The sequence below is a fragment of the Passer domesticus genome, chromosome 5 (assembly GCF_036417665.1).
Source record: "Passer domesticus isolate bPasDom1 chromosome 5, bPasDom1.hap1, whole genome shotgun sequence".
In the NCBI taxonomy this organism is placed as follows: domain Eukaryota; kingdom Metazoa; phylum Chordata; class Aves; order Passeriformes; family Passeridae; genus Passer; species Passer domesticus.
The window spans coordinates 77,103,337-77,123,013 of NC_087478.1; the positions used below are offsets into that span (position 1 = coordinate 77,103,337).

The window sequence follows — 19,677 nt, forward strand, 5'->3', positions numbered from 1 at the left end:
TTTGAAGGTCTGCGTGCTCCCTTCCTAGCAGGTATATGGTTTCAACAGCGAGGGCATGACTCAAACATGTGGAATGTGCTTCTTCCCTGGGCTGCTCTGAAGGCAGCACTGAACTGGCCAGAAACAAGTACGGTGACATGTGGAACTGTTTCCTAGATGTAATCTGTAACTGTTAATTACAGCTCGTCCTGTCTTTCCTCACTGAAGTCAATTCCTGTCCTTTGTCCTGTTCTGGAGGTAAGAGGATAGTAAAGGATCTCTTAAGGGGAAAGGACTGGTTAAGTGATGAAGGCAGAGAAGGAGGAAGAGGAATAAATGCTGACTATTCCAAATGTTTTTACAGTTAGAGCAGTGAGGCAAACCACGGGAGTAGGTCCTGTTTGAAACCTGAAACTGATTTCAGGGGTTGGACTAATCCCAGAGTTTGTGTAAAGTTTGTGTAAATTTTCCTGGTTCAGCTCTAACTTCCAGTCATGTGGCATCATTCTCTTCGCCTCCAGCACTGGGCTCCCCCCACCTGGGGACGGTGCCAGCACTCCTGCCCAGGGCTGAGCCCTGCCGTGGCGGTGCCTGGAACTGCGGCTGCACTGCACGGGGCAGAGCCGGCCAGCCCAGCAGAGCTCCTCCCTTTCCTGCACGGAGCTGCTCGGAATGGGTAAGGGAGTGTTCTTCCAACACTGCTTACAGGTTCTTCCTTTGGCCCGCTAATTGGACGGCCCCAGCAGCTCTGGCTTTGCTGTCACCTCTGAACCCCTGTGAGATTCCTGTCTGGCTGTGCAGGGCAGAGGGGCACAAACAGCTCCCAGCGGCGTTTGCTTTTTAAATTAATGTTTATTTCTGTATTGAAAGGGGTTGAAAGCTTATTTAAAAACAGCAGTGCAGCTCCCATTCGTGTTCCAAACAGGCACAGCTGGAGGTGCTGCACCTCAGACGTGCCAGTGTCACCCCTGGCCGGGTGTGCAGCCACAGCTCCTGTCCCCTGGCCACAACCCCCCTGCTGCCCCTTGTATGAAAATCTCTCCCCTCTGTGCTGGAATGCAGCACTGAGGGAGAGACAAGCTGTGAACTGCATCTCATTTTTAACAATCCATTCTGTTCCTGCCTTAAGGCAATTTACAGGTAACACACACTTGTAATATGGCCACAAGTCTGGTGCTGCAGAAGCACAAATAATGGCGTGGTTATAGAAAAAGGCATCTGAAATACATAAAAACCTGAGAGTACATGAAGTTCTTCTCTGTTGCTTCACTATAATGTACAGCAGAGTCCATGTGACACAATTTGGAAAGCCAGCTGCAGCCTTGTGATGTAATCCATGAGAGAGGCACAGATCCCACTGGGTGCCTCACGTAGGTTCCAGTCTCCTTTTCTTCAAGCTCTGACTTCTCCTGAGGGGGCTGCACCCTGCCACAGGGAGAAAGTGAAAAATGGACATTTTTTCTGCCTCTAAGTATGTTCCTCAATTCCAGCTGTTCCTTGATAGGACAGTAGGATGGAAAAAGCAGTTTTCCAAGAGCACTGTCCCAGCTTCTGCAGCCAGGTCCAAAAGAAAGGAATGTTTCCCAATCTCCCACGAGCCCCGTGAAGCCAGAGCTCAGTCACTCGTGGCAGCACCTACCTGGGCTGTGCTGGTGGGCACAGCTGGTGCTGGGGGCTGCAGCAGGGGGCTGCAGCTGAGCCAGCCTGGCAGCAGCTCTGAGCTGGGAGCCCCTGTGGGGTGTCCTGCAGCGCGCGCTCATCGCCCGATGGCCACGGGGGGTCTCGGGAGCCTGCTGTGCAGCTGGGCAGGGCTCTGATGTCTTGGCACCTGTTACCTTCAGGTCAGTGCTCTCCAAGGAAATGTCCCAAAGTTCAGGATCATCTGGAAGGAACGAGAAGGGCATCCATGACACAGGAGTGTACTGCAGGAATGGCAGTAGCTCCAAGTTCTTTTCCTACAAGCAGTGACCACTATAAAATTTAAACTGTAAAGCATCTCTCATGTCAGTGCTCTCCAATTCTTCTTACACTGTACTCTGAATTAACCTGGTTTAAATGCCAATGATTTAACACTTTATTACTCATCACTCTTTGGCTGACCTGCAAAGAACTCCTCTTCTATGGCCAGCTCCTGTTGCACTTCTGCTGGAGTGCTGTGCTTCGCAGGAGCATCGGATTTTGCTGCAAGGAGGCAACACAGGAAGAGATTAATTAAAAATACAGACACACCCTTTGCCTCCTTAGCAGAGCACAAGTCTGCAATGACAGCCAGCACTACCACCAGGTACCTCTTTTGTCCTAGAGCAGGCTAAGGCTTGGAAGCTGAACGTGGTAACATTCTGTACCTGATATCTGATGAGCAGCTGTGCTGCTTCAGTGTGGTTTTTAGCCTGTCCAGCACCATGTTCCTCCTACTTTAATGTTGTTCTTAGCCTGTCCATCACCATGTTCCTGCTCCTTTAATGTGGTTCTTAGCCTGTCCAGCACCATGTTCCTGCTACCACAAGGCCCCAGGCTTCCCTGTGAGCCAAGGGCAGTGTATCAGTAGCTCGGGCAATGTGTGTTTGCTGGCAGCTTCCTCAGCCAGGTGCTGCAGCCTCAGCTTGGATGCAGCAGGTTAATGGTGCTGGCAGCAACTGCTTTAGGGTGGCTGGAAAGTTGCAGATGTAATGATGCAGGTTTAGAGCTGACATTCCTGACACTTTTGGAACACAGAGGGGGAACATATGATAATGCTCCTGCCTTTGGCCACAAAGGTGTGTTGATGGCACAGCACAACAGCACATGAAGCTGGCCAGGCTCCTGTACTGCGGGTAGCCTGTGCCTGCCAGCAGCTCTCATGGAAAGAGCCAGGTTGGAATGCCACTCCTCACCCTGTTTGCTGCTGGGAGTGACTCCTGGGACCTGCTGCTTCTTCTGCATCTGCTCCCGGAACTGCTGCTGCAGCCGCTTCTGGCGCAGCTTCCTCTGGTAGGTGGCATCACACTCCATGGCCAGGGAGTCTGTGCTTCTGTTCTCCCACCCACAAACACAAGGTTAAACAGGCCTCAGCAATTACATTTTGTGAAGAAAAAAAATCATTAAGAAATAACAGTAAAGAAAATCCACTGAACTGGTGCTTTATGGCACTTTGGAATTGAGCTCTCTACATGTTTTAAAAGGTCCAGTAACTTCTAGTACAGCTTAAAAAATACATTTATTTGTAACAGCAGTCTCACCTGGGAGCATTGGGCTGTTTCTGGTCTGCTGTCACAGCAGCCTCTGTCTGGCCAGGCTTACAGCCAGGTGTCACCTCACAGTGCTGTCTCCCTGCTGCACTCTGCCTTTCCACATAGCTGCTGTATCTTGCTTGCTCTATTTCAGGCTCATAGTCCTGCATTTTAGCTTTGACCAAGTCTAACTCAGGGGGTACCTGGTCAAGGAGAAAAAATAAAAGGTTCAGAAATTTCTATCACCAACTTAATGAAATAAGCACTGGTTAAAAATCTATTTTGTTTGCTCGAAGCTGAACAGTAAGTTAGAAACCTGAAATGCTCTTTCAGTACCCAGTTCAGTCAGTTAATCATTGAATTCCTGTGACTTTGTGTTGGTTTAATTGTTCAGTGCTGCAGGGCAGATGGTAAGGTCTCCCCACACTGCTCTGCAAACGAGAACAGGATTTCACAGCTTCTCACAGCCTCACAAGGCTGTTACTGAGTGAGTTTGTTTTACCAGTCCATTTTCCTGCTTGTGCTAAAGGGCGAGGCCAACCCTTACTGAGTTCTGAGGAAGGTACACCATTCCTGTTTATTAAGGATGGGATGTTTTGGCTCTGTCACCTTACAAGTTTGTGGCAGTGCCTCTAATAGACGATGACCCTGGCAAACCAGAGACCTGGGCCATCTTTACTGTGTGAGGTGCCACTTTGGATCTGCTCCTACAGTGCTTGACAGGCTCTAGGCCTCTAGCAGAGCTTGGCAAGTCCTGCTGTGATTGAAGACAGCTTTGCTATCAGCAGCTGCAGAAGGCTTCATTTTCCCTCCTTGCACAAGGCAGGTCACTGCCCAGAAGCCTCCTGCCCCCAGCTGGTGCACAGCAGGATCCATGGTGGTTCCCGAGGTGCCACTTCAGGCACACCCTGCCTCGTGTGTGTGTGAGCTGTTGGCTGGGAAGGCTGCTGGCCTCAGGAAGCCTCAGGAAGGGGATGCACTGCTGGCAGCACTGGCAGCTCTGTGGCTGCAGCAGCAGGGGCAGTGGGGCTCTGGCAGCCCTGTGCTGCACCTGCCGGGGAAGCTTGTTCACGGCGCGCAGGTAGTCCTTGTCCAGGATGCAGTTCCCAAGAGCATTCCCAAAGCACCTGAGAAACAAGAGGGCTCACTGAGACTGAAAACCTTCATCCCACAGAACTTGTGAAAATGGGCAGGTGCTGATCTTCACTTACTTGAGTGCTCTCTTCAGTCCATCTGTTACTGCCTCCTTTCTTGCCTTTTCTAAGGATAAGGCTTTAGACTTCAGGCCTTCACTGACGCCATAGCCCACATCCTCATGGTATGACCCATCCTGCAGTGCAATTTCAGATACAAGAGGGTTTTATACACGCAGGTGCTGTGCTTTCCCAAGCCTGGGTACTTCTCTTGGCTGTTTGTTCCATGGCAAGGTCAATGTTTGGGACACCAGCAGGTTCCCCAGTGCAGGGCAGTACCCGAGGACTGTGCTCTGACCCATGCAAGGACTTCCATTCACAGCTCCAGGCAATTGCTCAGCTACAGTCAGCCAACAAAAAAAAACCATTTACCTTAAGCTGAACTTTCACAAAAGCACAGACACCCACGTAGAACCTGCCATTGTTGAGGTCAACAAAGTCTGGAAGGAGAGATTTTAAGTGTTAATGTATAAAATCAATAGTGGAAAAGCAACTGCTGTCTATGAATGTAATTTCTTTCTTATGATCTAGTAGAAGTTTGCAGTTTGCAAATAACTTGCACAAGGTTTTATCCTGGACAAAAAGCCTGAATTTCTAAGGAATGACTAGTTATGGCATTATCTGAGAAAGGTAGAAGTTTGTCAGTCCTTTCTTGACTGAAAAGGGGGAAAGAAAACCGTGGTGCAGAATAGATGGAAAGCAATGAAGTAACTTGTTCTATTTCTAGAATTTACCAGCCTGAGTTAAGAAAAGATTTCTGAAGGTGGGGGAGAAGGAAGAAGGTAATTTAAGCTGCTGCTTTGACCTACTTCAACAACCAGTCTTCAGCATAAGGACAGCAGATCTGCAAACAAGGACAACACTCCTCTGGCAGGCACATTTTCAGCTATCAGCATGGAAGAGGCTGAAGCTTTAAGATCGCCTGAACATGCTATAATTGAAAAGTTTTCTGTTGCAAAAACCTCAGTACTAGGTAGAAGAGAAATCTAGAAGAGGAATCTGCAGAAAAAAAAAATCTGCTAGAAGAGAAATCTGCAGAAAAAGAAGGGTCCCTAAAGATTAGGGAAATATTAACTGAGAATATCAACTGGTTGGAGTCTAAAAGTTGCAGGTGAGTATGCAAGTTGGCTTAGGACTGCTGAGTGTTAAATAGTTTAATTGTAATTACTCTTGACTGAGTGTACCCACAGAGATCAGAGACTTGATTAGAATAGCTCAAGAATAATCATAAACACACTCAGAATAATGACTGTGACAGCTCTAAAATGAAAACAGAAGCTCCATTATTATTCAATTTCTCTCATTTTTACTAACTGTTAGACACCTGGAAGTTGCTCATGCCTCTGCCCAGCTGCTTTGAAGTGCTGAAGTTGTAGCAGCTGAGGGCACTTGGTCTGTTCAGCCTGGAGGAGGCTGAGGGGAGACCTCAGTGCAGTTACACTTCCTTGTGAGGGGAAGAGAGGGGCAGGCACTGATCTCCTCTCTGTGGTGGCAGTGACAGACCCGAGGGAATGGCCTGAAGCTGTGCCAGGTTTGGGTTGGGTATCAGGAAAAGTTTTTTCCCCAGAGGGTGGCCGGGCACTGGAACAGCTCCCCAGGGCAGTGGGCACAGCACAGCCTGCCAGGGCTCAAGGAGCATTTGGACAACATGGTGTGACTCTTGGGGTGTCCTGCACAGGGCCAGGAGCTGGACTCAGTGATCCCTGTGGGTCCCTTCCAACCATGTTCTGTCATTCTGTGATGGAAACCCTGGCCCTTATCTGAGAGAATTTTCCTTCACAGTGAAACAAGAGGGAGCAAAGACTTCTTTTCCCCCAGGAGACCCTTACCAACATTCTGCTGAGTGACTGAGTGAGCCCAGCCATTGAAGCCAAACATTTCATTGGCCAGACTGATGACCTTGTGACCCTCAATGTAACAGACCTGAAAAGAAGAGCACGTACAAATAAATATATTTATAAATACATAGCCTTGTGCACACATCTCTGCACACTTTATTTTTACCAGGGATTACACATACCATCTTACACTGAGGAAACCCAGCTAAATTCAAGGTTCACATAATATGAATAAGAGGCTGATGGTGCAGCTTCAGGTGCACTATTCCAGCAAATGTGGTGGGGATTAATATAACAATAAATATGACTTAATCAACAGAAGGCAGAATGGGCACTAAAGATGGTAAATAGAGTCACTGTTATATAATGTTTCATATAATCCAAGTCTGGGAAAAAATAGGGAAAACACCTCAGTGTTGCACAAGTAGATAAATATTCCTTTGTAAGGGAAGAAGCACTGAAAAATTGAGTCTATTTTTAAGTGTAAAAGGAAAATCTGTGGCTCAATAAAAGCCAGAACTTATGCGCTGCTCACTTTGCATTCATATCTGCATGTTAAACTACTAGAGGGAAATTCACTTAAAAAAAAAAAGGAATACTGTAACAACTTAAACCCTAGTTTTCCTGGGAGAAATTGAGTGGAAACTTGATGTTTGTCCCTACCTTTTGGCCTCCTCCTGCCTGCCGGCTGCTGATGTAGTCTGGGCCCAGCCTCTGCCGCAGCGCGTGCTGAATGGCTCGGTGCTCGCTGGCTGTGTATTGGTACTGGGCAGAGAGAGCACAACACACACCTCACCCACCCTGCCTGCCTCAGCTTCCCCCCCTCTGATGGCACAACACACACCTCACCCACCCTGCCTGCCTCAGCTTCCCCCCCTCTGATGGCACTGCTGTATCCCAGGCCTCCCAACGTGTGCATCAGCCACTTTCTGAAACTGGGTGTAACACCTCAGGGTGCTTACGTACATTAGGCTGTTCTTTTTTCAACTTACTCTTGACAGATACAGGCATTAATTACTGAGCTGCAGCAATTATTTTTCATTTATAATCCTAACCACAAACACACATATAAATTTCTATATTACTGCTCAAAACCAAAACATAGTATCTCTGTGACCAACAAGAAAATTGTATTTAAGGACTCCAACAGAACTGAAGATGAACCATACTCCACTGCCACGTGTCATCAGGGCAGCAGGGAGCACAGCAGCTCAGGAAAGCAGTCAGAATAGGAATTTCTAGAGTTATCCAATTTATTTGGATAACTCCAACCCCACTGGTGTCATTGGAGAACACCAGCATCACGGAAGCCTCAAGTGTTGTAAGTTCAGGTTTGTCTTAGTAGAAATCCAATTTACAAAATGAAGCCTGAATGTTTGTTTAAGGATTTGAGAACTAAAAAGCTCGTGTTGTTATGGCCTGAAGTGGGACAGAACAGAGGTTTCACCACTTAAATCATAAATATTGTGTATGCTCCTACTGGCTGCTCAAACAATTCAGCAGAATCAGAATCTTTTAGTGTGTGTGTGCGCCATATAAATTCCAACTCCTGCCAAACTGCCCGAATTTGTATTTAGTTGTATTTAAACTTAACAGTAAAAATTTTATCTTTTTCTGTAACCAAAAAAAAACATAAGGAAAAAGGGAAAATACTCAAGCTTGTGCCACATTCAGGAAGTATGTAGAAATGCCTATCATGGAGAAGAGAATTCACCACCAAAAGCTCTGCTCAGTCCAGATACAGTTTTCATTTTTCAAATTATTTTACAATGTTTCAAAATAATTTTTTAATAGCTGAAAGCAGTTGGCTTCTCTGAACCTGCACTGAGAATATGTGTCAGCATGACTCAGGCCATCTGGGAATAAGAGAGAATAAAATGAGACTCCCTTTTAAGGTACAAGATGTAAAAACCTTTGGAGAAGAATCCAGACCAATTTATTACAACTCAAGGCATGCCAAGACTACTGCAGAGAAAAAAATGTGAAGTACAGTAGGGTGCAGCATGATTCCAGCCTTACTGTACCCAAGTTTAGAAGGAATAAACATGCAGAGCAGATTTCCAGTGGTGTGGGCATGCAACTTGCATTTCCTCTGGGGCTAAGGGAACCGACCTGTCCAAAGGAAGCCACTGGGTCCCCAGTGTTGGAGCTGCTGCTGCTGCTGCTGTAGCTCTCACTGTCCTTCCCCTGGCTCTCAGGCATCCCTAGGGATGAGAGAAAATATAATGAATGAAGAGGACAGAACTGACAGTCCACAGGAAGACATGGCAAAAAGCTTATTCTAAATATCATTCTGGTAAAAAAATTATAAATGTGGTTTTTTTTCCTTTTAGGTAAATGTGAAGGTGCTGTACCATGCCAGGTAAGGAAAAAGAATTCCCTCTTTCAGATTCTTCAGCACTGTCTTCCTGGACCAGTTTTAATATTCATTTCTAAAACGTTACTCAGCTCTACCCTGCCTTGTCAGTTTTATTTTGGATTGCAGTTTTGACTGTAATCACTCTGCCTGCTGCTACATGGTGCCACGTTAACCAGCCAGGCAGAGCTGAGAGCCACAGAGCCTGTCAGAACTGCAAGAAGTGGTACCGATAACTCAGTAGATGGCACCCTTTTCTAAGCCAGTATCCAGCACTTCCCAGCACTGCACGGCCACTCCCCCCTGCTCTGGAGCAGTGGGATGGGGAGATTGTGGATCCAGCTGTGCCAGGGGCTGTAGCAGCACACCCAAATAACCCACAGAGATAATATTTTATTTGCACTAAAGCTGAGCACAACTGATAGCCCAGCACTCAGACTTTTGCAGGCAATACAAATACAGGACAAAATCAGACATACAAGAGAGCTGGAGATGTCAAAGCAGTTTGAGAAAGCCTAAAATCCTCATCAGGTAGCATGATTTGCCAGTCATTCAGCACCTGGCTAGCACTCTGCTTTGTTAATACATTCCAGGTGTGGCACTTTTTAAAATAAGTTGTTTTTCCAGTCTCTAAACAAAAAATCCAAAGTTCATTGAGGACTTGGCAAACAATTTTCTGAAAAGGGATACTGGTTGTTTCCTTGGCAAATGTGAGCACTGGCAATTATGCCAAGTGTAGCTAAAATTCTCCTTAATTTTGGTTGGCTAGAATTATTCCTCTCTGGTCCCAAACTTGTGTAATTGTGCAGTGTTCATACACATGAATGCATTTTCCATCAGAAGTTAGCAGCAATTTGTAAACACACTTGGCTTTGGAAAAGAGCAAATGGAAAGCAACATTATCAGGAGAAACACTTGTGATTTAAGCAGGCTATTTCCTCTGCTCAGCAAAGAGTTCACTGCATGGGGAGGGAGACAATTAGAGAGACATAAATAGTGTGTGTGGCCAAGGGAACTGAAATTTGAACAATACTGTTGCCTCCACTCACACCCCCAAGCTGCCTCAATCAGATCTTAATCACTCTGAGCCCTTGGGAAGAAACAATGACTGAAATGTCACTTGCCTACAAACACTATGACCAATTTATGCAAAGTAGGTGGGTGGCATTTTGATGCAAAATTGCTTCATACTGGTTCTAGTTAAAGTCCTTCAAGCTTTTATATGGTGTGCACCACTACCAGTCTAAATTTAGTTGCCAGTGGTTTGTGTTCAAATTATGTGTGAATCCAGTCTGAGTGAAGAGACACAAGATGCCAGTTCAGTTTCAGGCTGTACCTGCAGGAGCAGCTCCAGCTGTGAGCCTTGTTTGAACCAAACCCTCCATCAGAGCAATGTGGGGGTTTTGCAGCTGGGGAAGTGCAGCACAGCAAAGCCCTGTGTCTCAAATTGTCTGAGCATTTCTGAGTGACAGAACTTGGGTACAATGTGGGGGGACAGAATGTAAGAGAATAGAGATGGTGCAGAAGGCAATCTCACCCCTGAGGAGCTGCAGCTGTACTAATTACCAAAGATTAGGAACAGGGCTGTCCTTAATAGGCCACAGCTATATCCAATAAGGATGAGTGCTAGAAAAGAGTGGGTTAGCTGGAGTTTGTTGGCTGTGTGGTGAGGAGGAAAGAGTCAGTGTTGTGAGGAGCTGCCCGTGAGCCATCACTGAGAAGGTATGGAAGTTTTGCAATAAGATAATGACAATATAAAATATTGTTAGAGTAGGAGCTGGGAAGAGAGAGAAGTTAATTGTCTATGTAGAGCTATAAATCTATCTTGGTGCTGGAGTCAGGGAAGGCAAGGTGCTGCCATTCCTCATTGGAATGTTGTTTCCTCCCTACCCTGCCCTCTCCCCACAACATTTTAACCCACATGAAACATTAATGCTGAAGTAGAGAATAAGCTATTCACTGCAGTGCTCAAGAGCCTCAGACACCCTCTGAGGCCAGGGCTGTGGTAGGAGGCTGCCTGCCTCATTAATCAGTGTTCAAATATGCCCTATTTTTAAACCAGAAAGACTAAAAATTAAAGTTCAAATATGTGTTTGAATATGCAGGATGATACAAGCACTTTATCAGGTTAAAGGCACCAAGGAATTATAATTTACTATCTCTGTGGCAATGGAATAATTATTTATTATTTACAGGGAAATCTTTCGAGTTTAGCTGCTAGTGTTCTCAGGAAATTTTATTGTTACTGAGAAGGAGTCCACATAAGACTAGAGGTGCAGCACTGTGCTTCAAAATATTGCCTTGACACACTAGAACAGGTAAAGAAACTTAACAGCTTTTACTACTACCTGTTTTGATCTTGTCTTTCAAAATTTGAACACATTAGGTACATAATCAGAAAAAACAATCCAGAAAAACCAATCTCTGTTTTGGGAAATTGGCTATGAAATGGTAATTTTAAACAGCACTCTACAAGTAGGTATATTTGCATGGTGGTGAAATTGGGCACTGCTGAGACAAATGTGTGTGTAACACAAATTCCTGTGCAGGAAATAAACCAGTCTTCCAGAACTGCTAATCCTGAACTTAATCTGTTCAAGTGTGTCTACCACTGTGGGGCTACAGCAGCAACACCTTCACCTGCCACTGTCCATTACCCCCACAAATTTATTTATTAATTCATGTATTTTCCTATCAGCTCCACTCTGCCTTGACAAACCAGGTTTTTGAACCATGCTCCAATCCTGAGGTAGGAGTGCCAGTTCCCAGTTTTCCTCACCTGTGAGGTGGGAGCAGGCAGTTTTGCATCACTTCAGAATAGTTTGCATACCATGCGTTGTGCAAGCACCCCAGCTTGGGCAATGCTCAGCTGGAACAGGGCTGTTCCAAGGAATTAATCCCAGCATCCTTGCCCTCTCTGCCTGGTAAGCTTCCTTCACAGAGAGGCTGAGTAAAAATCTTCCACATTCTTTCAATAAATGCAATTCCACTGAGCCCAGCAAGAGCAAACAGTTACAGAGGCAGCAAGTGGGATTTAGCAAGCACTAAAGATAATGCCACATACTTACTTAAAGTATTACTCTAAGAAAACATCCAAAAAACTTTGCAGTTTTATATTTCTGTGGAGTTTTCTTTCCTCTGAGAACCATAAACTATTTTAAAAGCTGATTTACCTGCTATCCAAGGTGCTTTGACACAGAGCTGAGGTACCTCTTTCAAGTATAGTGGGGCAGATGTTCCTGATCCAGGCAGGCCTGTGCCACTCCACAGTTTAAAGGAGGGGAAAAGAGATGATGCAATTGCTCCTGGATAAGCTGCACACAACAGAACTCCCCAGTTTTCATTTCTGATATCTCTAGGTAAACAACCTTGATGACTTGAGAAAAAGCAAGGTAATGTCCTGTGAACTTCAACAGGAGGAAAATGTACTCACTGCTAGATAAACATGGAAATTCAGGGGCAGCTCAGGAGGCTGAGTGTCTGCTGCACACCCAGCTGGCCTCAGGTGCTGACAGAGCCTTCTGCATGCCCCTCACTCATTCAGGCCACATTCTGTAACAAGAGGAAAAAAAAATAAGGTGTCAGATGGCATGCTTGAGCTCCCTGCAGTGGTTTAAACAGGTTTGTTTTCAAGGCACACAAGCAGCACTGTGACAATTCCTGCTCAGTTCCAGCACCTCCGTGCAGTCCCACTTACCCACTGGAATCTGTGTGGCTCCAAAAGCACAACTGAACTATTTTATTATTATTTATTATTATTCTTGGCATGTTTAGGATCCTGATCCTCCCTGCCCTGAACAGAAAACACTATTTCTGGTCCCACTTTCTCAACATCTTAATGAACACAGGGGAAAACTCTTTTCTTCCTTTTATACAATTTTGGAAGAGTAATGGTGCATTTGTGGGGGTGTGTTGCTATTTAAGAATATTTGGATACACCTAACATGTGAAACAAAGTTCACCTGGTCAATTCCTGCATTTTTTGGGACACAGGATGAGAAATTCCCCTCCTTACTCACTGTGCTGTTTGCTGTTGCTGTTTGCCTTTACAGAGCTGCCACAAGTTCACTGAGCACCTGCTGGAAGCTGTTTAGGGGCCTGCTTTCCCAATAATTACAAATCCAGCCCAAACTGCTTAGTCTAGCTGTGTTTGCTGTGTTTTAGCCTGCATATTTGTCAAATTTTGCTGGTCATGCCTTCAAACATGTTCTGTAATAGCAGTGGTGTGTGTCAGCTACCCCTTTGCTGTGTAATTTTGGCCCATTGTAATTTTTGCATTCCAAAGGGTCCAAAAAAGTTTAATTAGTTAAAAATGCACCAACAGCATCCTAGGAGACAGGTCATTCCAAACAGTTCTAAAATTGAAATACATTTGCTTTCCAAGAATATAAATCCTCATTCATTTCTCACATTGCTTAATTCCTCTGCATTTACTCACTACCTGCATAAGAAATATTTAATTAAAGGGATTGACTGGTACTCCTGCACAAATAATCTGTTTGGTATTATTAAAAAAAAAATTCCTTTCAACCATAAACAGTGACCAAGGGGTAGAAGTGAAGGAAAAAGAGCAACAACTCTGATTCTGGTTTTTCTCCAGGTATGAAACAGTAACAAAACCAGTCACAAAACCAAAATTGAACCATCTGCTCTTCCAGGAGTTTCACATCCATGCAGGCAGAGTAAAAAGACCTTGCTCTGGAGATCAGACCAGGCAGGAATATTACTCAAACACCATCAATTATTTACGTGGGTGCTTCTTTCTGAAAGCCTGTGAGTGGATTTATCACCACACCATTGATGTAAAATGCCGAGCTGTGCAGCACAAGCCCGCGGTGACCACGGGCACAGGGGACACCCCTGCCAGCCAGACCCTGTTAAGGGGGCACACTGATTAAGCTGGGAGGAAAAACCTAAAGCTCCTAGGCTCTGTCTTCCTCCAGAAAACAGAGGAAATTCAACTTGCTTATTGCTAAATGGAAAATTACACTTGAAATTGACAGGGTACTTAAAGCGTGGGCAAGCCTGTATTGATTTCCCTCCTTCTGCCTTTTCAGCCAGCAAGACAAGTATAAATTAATGAATTATCTCTTTTTTTGGAGGGGATACCTTGGGCTTGACAGAAGGCCTTAGATACTGTAGCATGCACCATATGAGCCGACAGAAATTAATTTAAAACAGACAGTAGAAAGGGAAGCTCAGGTTATGGAGACCTCAGTGGATATCGGCCCGGTCTGAATTATAATATAAAAACATAAACCACAGCAAACCCAGCTTGGGAGGATTCCTGCTGGGGTCACTTTGCTGTCCGCCCGAGGCTCCCTCAGGGAACGCCGGCCCCTGGCCCGCCGCGGGGGGGGCGCTCCGGGGAGGCCCGGGTTCGATTCCCGGTGCCGGGTTTAGTGCGCGGTGCCGGGTTCGATTCCCGGTTCCGGGTTTAGTGCCCTGTGCCCGGTTCGGTTCCCGGTTCCGGGTTCAGTGCCCTGTTCCCGGTTGGGTTCCCGGGCCCTGCCCTGCCGTACCTGAGCCCCGCCGCGGCCTCTTCGCACTTCCCGCCCGGAGCGGCCGCTACGGCGCCGGAGAGCGGCCAAACTTCGCCGGGTGGGGGGGGGGCGCGCGCGGGCGGTGACGCGCGCCGGGGGCGGGGCCGAGGGAAGCCCCGCGCGGCCGGCGAGCGAGCGCGCGCGCCGGGGGAGGGGGCGGGGCCTGCGCGTGTCTCGCGCCGGGGGCGCGGGAGGGAGCGGCGGCGGCGGAGGAGGAGGAGGAGGAGGAGAAGGAGAAGCGGCGGCGGCAGCGGAGCCGAACCGAACCAAACCGAGCGCAGCGGAGCCGAGCGCGGCCGGCGCCGCCCGTCCCCTCCCCGCGGGCTGACAGGCAGGTGAGGGGCCGCGCTCGGGGCGGGGGTCGGGTTAACGCGCCCGGCCGTCCGCTGGGGGGAGCCCGGGGCGGGGCGGGGCCTGCGGGCGCCGGTGGCTGCGGGAGCGGGGCTGCGGCGGCCGGGCAGCGTCCGGCGGCGGGGCTGCTGAGGCGCCGGGGCTGCGGAGGCGCAGGTAGGTGCGGGCCCGCGGGCGGCTGCCCCCGGGCTGTGGCCGGCGGGGTCGGGGCCTCTCCCCGCCGGGCCCCGCACGCTGTCAGCGCCCGGGGCGGGGCGGCCCCGGTCCGGCCCCGGGCGGCGCGGCCGCGGCGGCCCGCGTCCTGCGCCGGGCGGGGTTCGGCCGTGCCGCTCTGCCCGCTCGCCTCGCCGGTGCTTTTTCCGCCCCTGCTCGCCCAGGCTGTCCTTGGGAAGCTTTTGTTATCCCGGGATCCTCAGCCGAGGCGGTGGTGAGCGGTGTCTCTCCGCCCAGACCTTGTGGCCGTGCTGGGGTTTTTGATGTTTTCCCTGCCTGGTCAGTTTCGTGTGTTTTATTGCATCCCCTCCGAGCCGGTGTCAGCTGGCGCGGTGTGCTTTGTTTCGGGGTGTGCTGCCATCCTGGAGCCTGCGTCGGGAGCTGCTGCCCTTCCACATCTGTCTCGTTTGGAGTGTGAGGCTGGTTAGGAAGCACGCGATTTATTGAGCCGGGAATGCTGGAAGTTTCACGCTGTGGTTTGTGCTGGTGGGGTGTGAAATGGTCCAAAGGGAAGCCCCGGTGGAAATGGGAGATGCCAAGATGTAAAGAAACACCTATGGAGGTGCTGGTGGTGGTGGGAAGCAGCAAACAAGCCGAGAGAATGAACGAAAATGGGTAAAAATAGAATTGTTCTGAAGAGCAACGCGTGTTTTACGTTTTGTCCCAGCACGTTTTGGGGGCCACGCTCAATTACGGCTGCAGCTGCATAGCCTGCTGCCTCAGATCCAACAGGCTGTACCCACAGCCGGCTCTCTGCCTTGGCTGTGGGCTTGTAACTCTCAAACAATGGCCGAGGATGTCTGCAGCAGTCACCTCCACCAGCTGCCTGCCCTGCTTTGCTCCCTGAGATTATCGCGTCTGCAGCCGTAGGTGGCTGCACACACATCTCCTTCTGAGCTCCAGCCTGACACCGTCCTGGAGCTGGTGCTGGAAGCTGCAGCAGCTCAGATGTGTGCCCCAGTTCAGGGGCAGTTATGAGTCAGCACCCTCAGAGCTGTTCCAGATGGAACAGGACAAGAGAAATCACCACCTTGCCCGTGCTGCTGTGACTAGGGTTGGTAGTGAAATAGAATTGTTATTTTTTTCAGTGATGAAAGCAGTGATTATACAGTTAACAGCTGCACTGAATGTAGTTCAGGTCTGGAAGCACAGTTCAGAACTTTGTCACAGAACAGCAGTTCCCCAGAGCAGTCAAGTCTGTGCCTACTGTGTCATCCAGAAATTTGGAATTGTCTGAATCCATAAGAGGGGCTGGAGCTAGAAAAAGGTTGGGATCTGCTGAATGAAATGTGAGTTTATCATAATCTTTGATATGATTTGAACTTCTTCCACCACTTCTGGGAAACCAATTTAAGTGTAATTAAATCACTGTTGGGATGTTAGCAGAAGCCTGAACTGAAGAGAACCTGCTCTCTGGACAATATTAAAGCATCATGTTTTTCATAATTTTTAGCTTTCTTTTTGATCCTGTCAGGAGTTTTTTTGAGATTCCATCCACATAACTTTTCATGTGTAATATGTGGCTAATGGCCTGATTAGCAAAAAAGGCAAGTTTGGTACTTATGTGGCCTATTCCCTTTTACTGAATTGCAAATCTTGGTGAGGAGAGAAACCCTGGCTGGTTTTTTGAGGCGTCTTTGATATTTAGTGGGTTCTTTTTTCTTTCTTTGAATGTGCCACTTTCTCAGTTCCTGGTAGCAGTTGTATGAATAGAAATATTTCACTGTGCTATTGTAACCAGTGCTTGAGTTCCTTGCCCTCATTTGTGAAGCAGGATACTCTCTCATTGTTATTTCTCATCCCCTCACCCCTCCCTCTTTTCAAGCCCGTTCCCCTGAAAACCTCTCTGGGGTGAGAGTTTTGTTACAGCTCCTACCTGGCTAAGCCACTGGAGAATTGTGCTGTGTTTGGAGGGTCTGGCTTGTTTCAGCTGAGTTGGTTTGGTCAGAAATCTAAGTGTGGAGGGCTGCATGTGGCTTATTAAATAATAGACTATAATCTAGAACAGTGTGGGTTCTTGACCCTTGCTGGCCACCCTGCTGCAAAGTGAGGGGAGGAGGGCTCTATCCACTGCAGCAGCAGAGCAGGAGATCCTGGAAAATCCAGTGCTGATGGAGCAGTAGTGGTGGTTTGTAGCACGTGGGCTCTGTCAATATCCTTGTTGTCAGGGTGAGATTATGATGGAATTTCTGTAGCTGGAGCGTGCTTGGCCTTGCACTGTGGTGTTGCCCGTGGTGACTTTGGGCTGGCTGGCTGCATGGGTTCACTAGTGCTTCTAGGCACTTCTGAAATATCTTGAGTGCTTTGAACATTTTGTTTCTGCTGTTAGGAAGTGGGCTGTTGGTTGCATGCCACCTGTGGGAAAGAGGGAAACAGCCATGGATAAAAACAAGGAATATTTACTGACTTTATACTCTAAAATGAGCCTATAAACTCTTTAGCCATACAGTGACAGAAAATTAACATCCACAGGTCTTCATTCTTCTACATAATTTGAAGAGTTAATTTAATCAGTTTATTCCTAGGAAGTGATGTAAGTGATATGTTGGAGTTCTGATACCTGTTGCTTTCTGTGTTTTGCCTTTAAAAAGGGCACGTGATGGTTTTGTTTTCTTCACATCTGCTTTAAATTTAGGGACTTTTAATTACATCCCAGTCATTGCACAAAAGAAATCCTGGTGCTGCTAGCCAGACTCCCTACACATGAGTAAATAAAGGTTTAGGGTATTATAAGAAACAAAATTTGATGTCAGTTAAAATTGTTGTAGAATAGAACAGAGCATGGGCTGTGTTAGGTGTTCCTTGCTGAGTAAGTAGATCCCCTGAAAGGAATTGTGTGCGTGTGGGAAAGAAATTAACCAGGAAACTGATGAATGAACTTTTCTGGCTCTCATTTGCAGACTTGCAGGTGGTTTTTGCTGATGGGATACCTTGTAGGAATGGGAAGCAGAAAGGTGTCTAAAAAGGACAGGGAGCCAAGGTGTTTCCATGTGCTGTGGTGCCATTCCTGCTAACCTTTCAGATGTAAAAAGTGTTTAACAGGAATGTCACTTCTGCTTAGAAATAAAACTCTCCCTTGACAAATGAATCCTGTTTTTTCCCCTAAAACTGTTAGGGTCAGGGTTGATTACCTGCCTTTTACAGAACATATTTTTTTAATATGTCAAAGTCACCTGAAGAATTTCAGGGATTTTCTGAGATGCTTTTCTGGGATGATTTCTGTATGTGTGGGGGAGAAATGTAACAATTCACATCTTGTGTTGGTGAGACAGAACAAAGGCTCTGTTGCAGTCAGTGAACCTGGCAGATGTGGAAGTAGGTGAATTTAATATAAAAAATATAAAACAAGCACCACCACCATCCCCCCAGGTTTTAAAAAGGATTGGATATAAACAGATGGCAGTGCTTCAGCATTTATGTGCTCTTTAGGAATGAGAGACAATTCCAGTATGAACAGTTACTTTTTTTGTCTGATTTCTGTCTTGATTTCATTCTTCATTATTGCTTTCTTGCTGCCAAGGCCACAAGGATGTTTTGGTGAACAACCCTGAATTCCATGGGTTCAATGCCTTGTGTCCTGCATTGGCTGGCTTGCAGTTTCCAAAGTAAACTTGCTTCTGTCCTTTTTGTGTGTAATAGTAATTAATTTAACATAAAATAGTGAGCCTTCTTACCTTCCAAACTAGGCAAACCTAAAATCTACAAAATAGTCTTAAAAGACACTTTGTATAAAAAGTAATGTAGCAGCCATAGGTTTTGTAGCTGTGGGGCGGGCTAGGAAGTAACAGGAATTCATTTTTTCTCATGGTTAGCACACCTCTAAGTTGTTGTGAATCATGTCAATTCTCTCATTGTACCCACTGTTTGGATTCCTGGCAGAGTTTTACTGGAATGTAAGCTTTTCTTTGTTTGGAATGCCATCTTTCCTACCTGCCCTCCCCTCTGTTCTGTCTACTCTGCAGTCTCTGTCCTACTGTGTAATCCAGACATACCTACTTGCCATTAACTATTCGGGTGTGAATTATGTAAACGGCAACAATTACTACCTCTGTTAATGAAGTCTAAGGTGTCTGCTGCAGTCCTTTATCAGATTAAAATGCCTCTTGTAAAGGCTGACTTTGCTTTTATTGTGAAACTGACATTCAAAGCTTTCCTTGTGCACACAGGAATCAGTGTGGCAAGGGACTCGTGTCTTCTGGATCTGGGTGTGTGGCTTCCAGAGGGGTCCCTGGGCTGTCAGGTGCACTTGTCTGCTCTGTGATCCCACTGCCCCACTCCTGACTATCAGGCAATGAGGAATTGTCTCCATAGATGTTGCAGTTTATCACCTGGTGTCAGTCCTGAACACAATTTGCAGCAAAGAAATTCACAGGACTTGCTGAAGGCTGCAGGAGTTACTCTGAAGTTCTTTCTGTTTTAAAAAACATAGGCTGGGTTTTCCCTGTGTTTCTGCAGCATGTGTGTATTTGGTTGCTTGCTTACCTGGATGTAGCTAACGTGCTATTAGTGTTTGTCTTGCAGTGGTGGGAGACATGAAAGGCATTGTTAATTTATGTGACAGAGAGATCTTCCAGAGGGCAGCAGAACTTTTTTTTTTTTAATGAATCTTCTGTGTTCTGTCAGCTGCAGACAGGAACACCTACCCTCTGACCCATTGGTTCACATGAAATAATAGGTATAGGGGCTGAGTGTGACAGCACTGCTAAACACATCTCATTTTATTGGGTTCTTAATACTGAAGTTTGATATTCAAGCGATCACTCCGGAATTTTTTACATTTCTGCTGTGTCCCAGTATAGCTTTTATTGAAACCACTAGACTTTTGACAAGACTCCTGCTCCTGTTCCTGCTCTCTCTCATGCCACAACTGCCTTACAAGTAAATCTCCATGAAGCTGTGCAGGTGGCTTTTTACTGTTCTTTTAGCACACCAGGTCCTGATCCTGGCATGTTTTGAGGGAAGCTGGGTGCTCCATTGCTTTTCACTGCCTAGGAC

At 46.9% G+C, this 19,677-nt stretch overlaps 2 protein-coding genes across 18 annotated transcripts in view; one reads left to right on the forward strand and one right to left on the reverse strand.

Moving 5' to 3' along the window:
* Positions 1 to 811: 811 nt before the first annotated feature.
* On the reverse strand, positions 812 to 14,193 carry RAD52 (RAD52 homolog, DNA repair protein). Of its 4 annotated transcripts, XM_064421260.1 has the most exons (14): positions 14,098 to 14,193; positions 12,009 to 12,127; positions 11,749 to 11,889; positions 8,332 to 8,423; positions 6,883 to 6,984; positions 6,211 to 6,304; positions 4,754 to 4,821; positions 4,400 to 4,518; positions 4,240 to 4,315; positions 3,198 to 3,391; positions 2,853 to 2,989; positions 2,080 to 2,160; positions 1,619 to 1,861; positions 812 to 1,404 (listed from the first exon to the last, which is right to left on the reverse strand). In XM_064421260.1, exons 4-14 carry the CDS (start codon positions 8,419 to 8,421, stop codon positions 1,346 to 1,348), a joined length of 1,263 nt encoding a protein of 420 aa, XP_064277330.1. In that variant the 5' UTR covers positions 8,422 to 8,423; positions 11,749 to 11,889; positions 12,009 to 12,127; positions 14,098 to 14,193; the 3' UTR covers positions 812 to 1,345. The 4 variants fall into 4 exon arrangements, with proteins under 4 accessions (XP_064277330.1, XP_064277328.1, XP_064277329.1 ...); XM_064421258.1 differs by lacking the exon at positions 11,749 to 11,889; XM_064421259.1 differs by lacking the exons at positions 11,749 to 11,889; positions 14,098 to 14,193 and adding an exon at positions 13,685 to 13,896.
* A 134-nt stretch (positions 14,194 to 14,327) lies between these two features.
* Positions 14,328 to 19,677, forward strand: part of ERC1 (ELKS/RAB6-interacting/CAST family member 1) — a 277,084-nt gene continuing 271,734 nt past the window's right edge. For 11 of the 14 annotated variants that reach the window (XM_064421242.1, XM_064421249.1, XM_064421246.1 and 8 more), the window contains exon 1: positions 14,328 to 14,453. The gene's annotated coding sequence lies outside the window, so the exon portion shown is untranslated. Of the gene's footprint in view, positions 14,454 to 14,530; positions 14,626 to 16,908; positions 17,216 to 19,677 lie in introns of those variants that run through there. The other 3 variants (XM_064421245.1, XM_064421243.1, XM_064421244.1) reach the window with 3 other exon arrangements.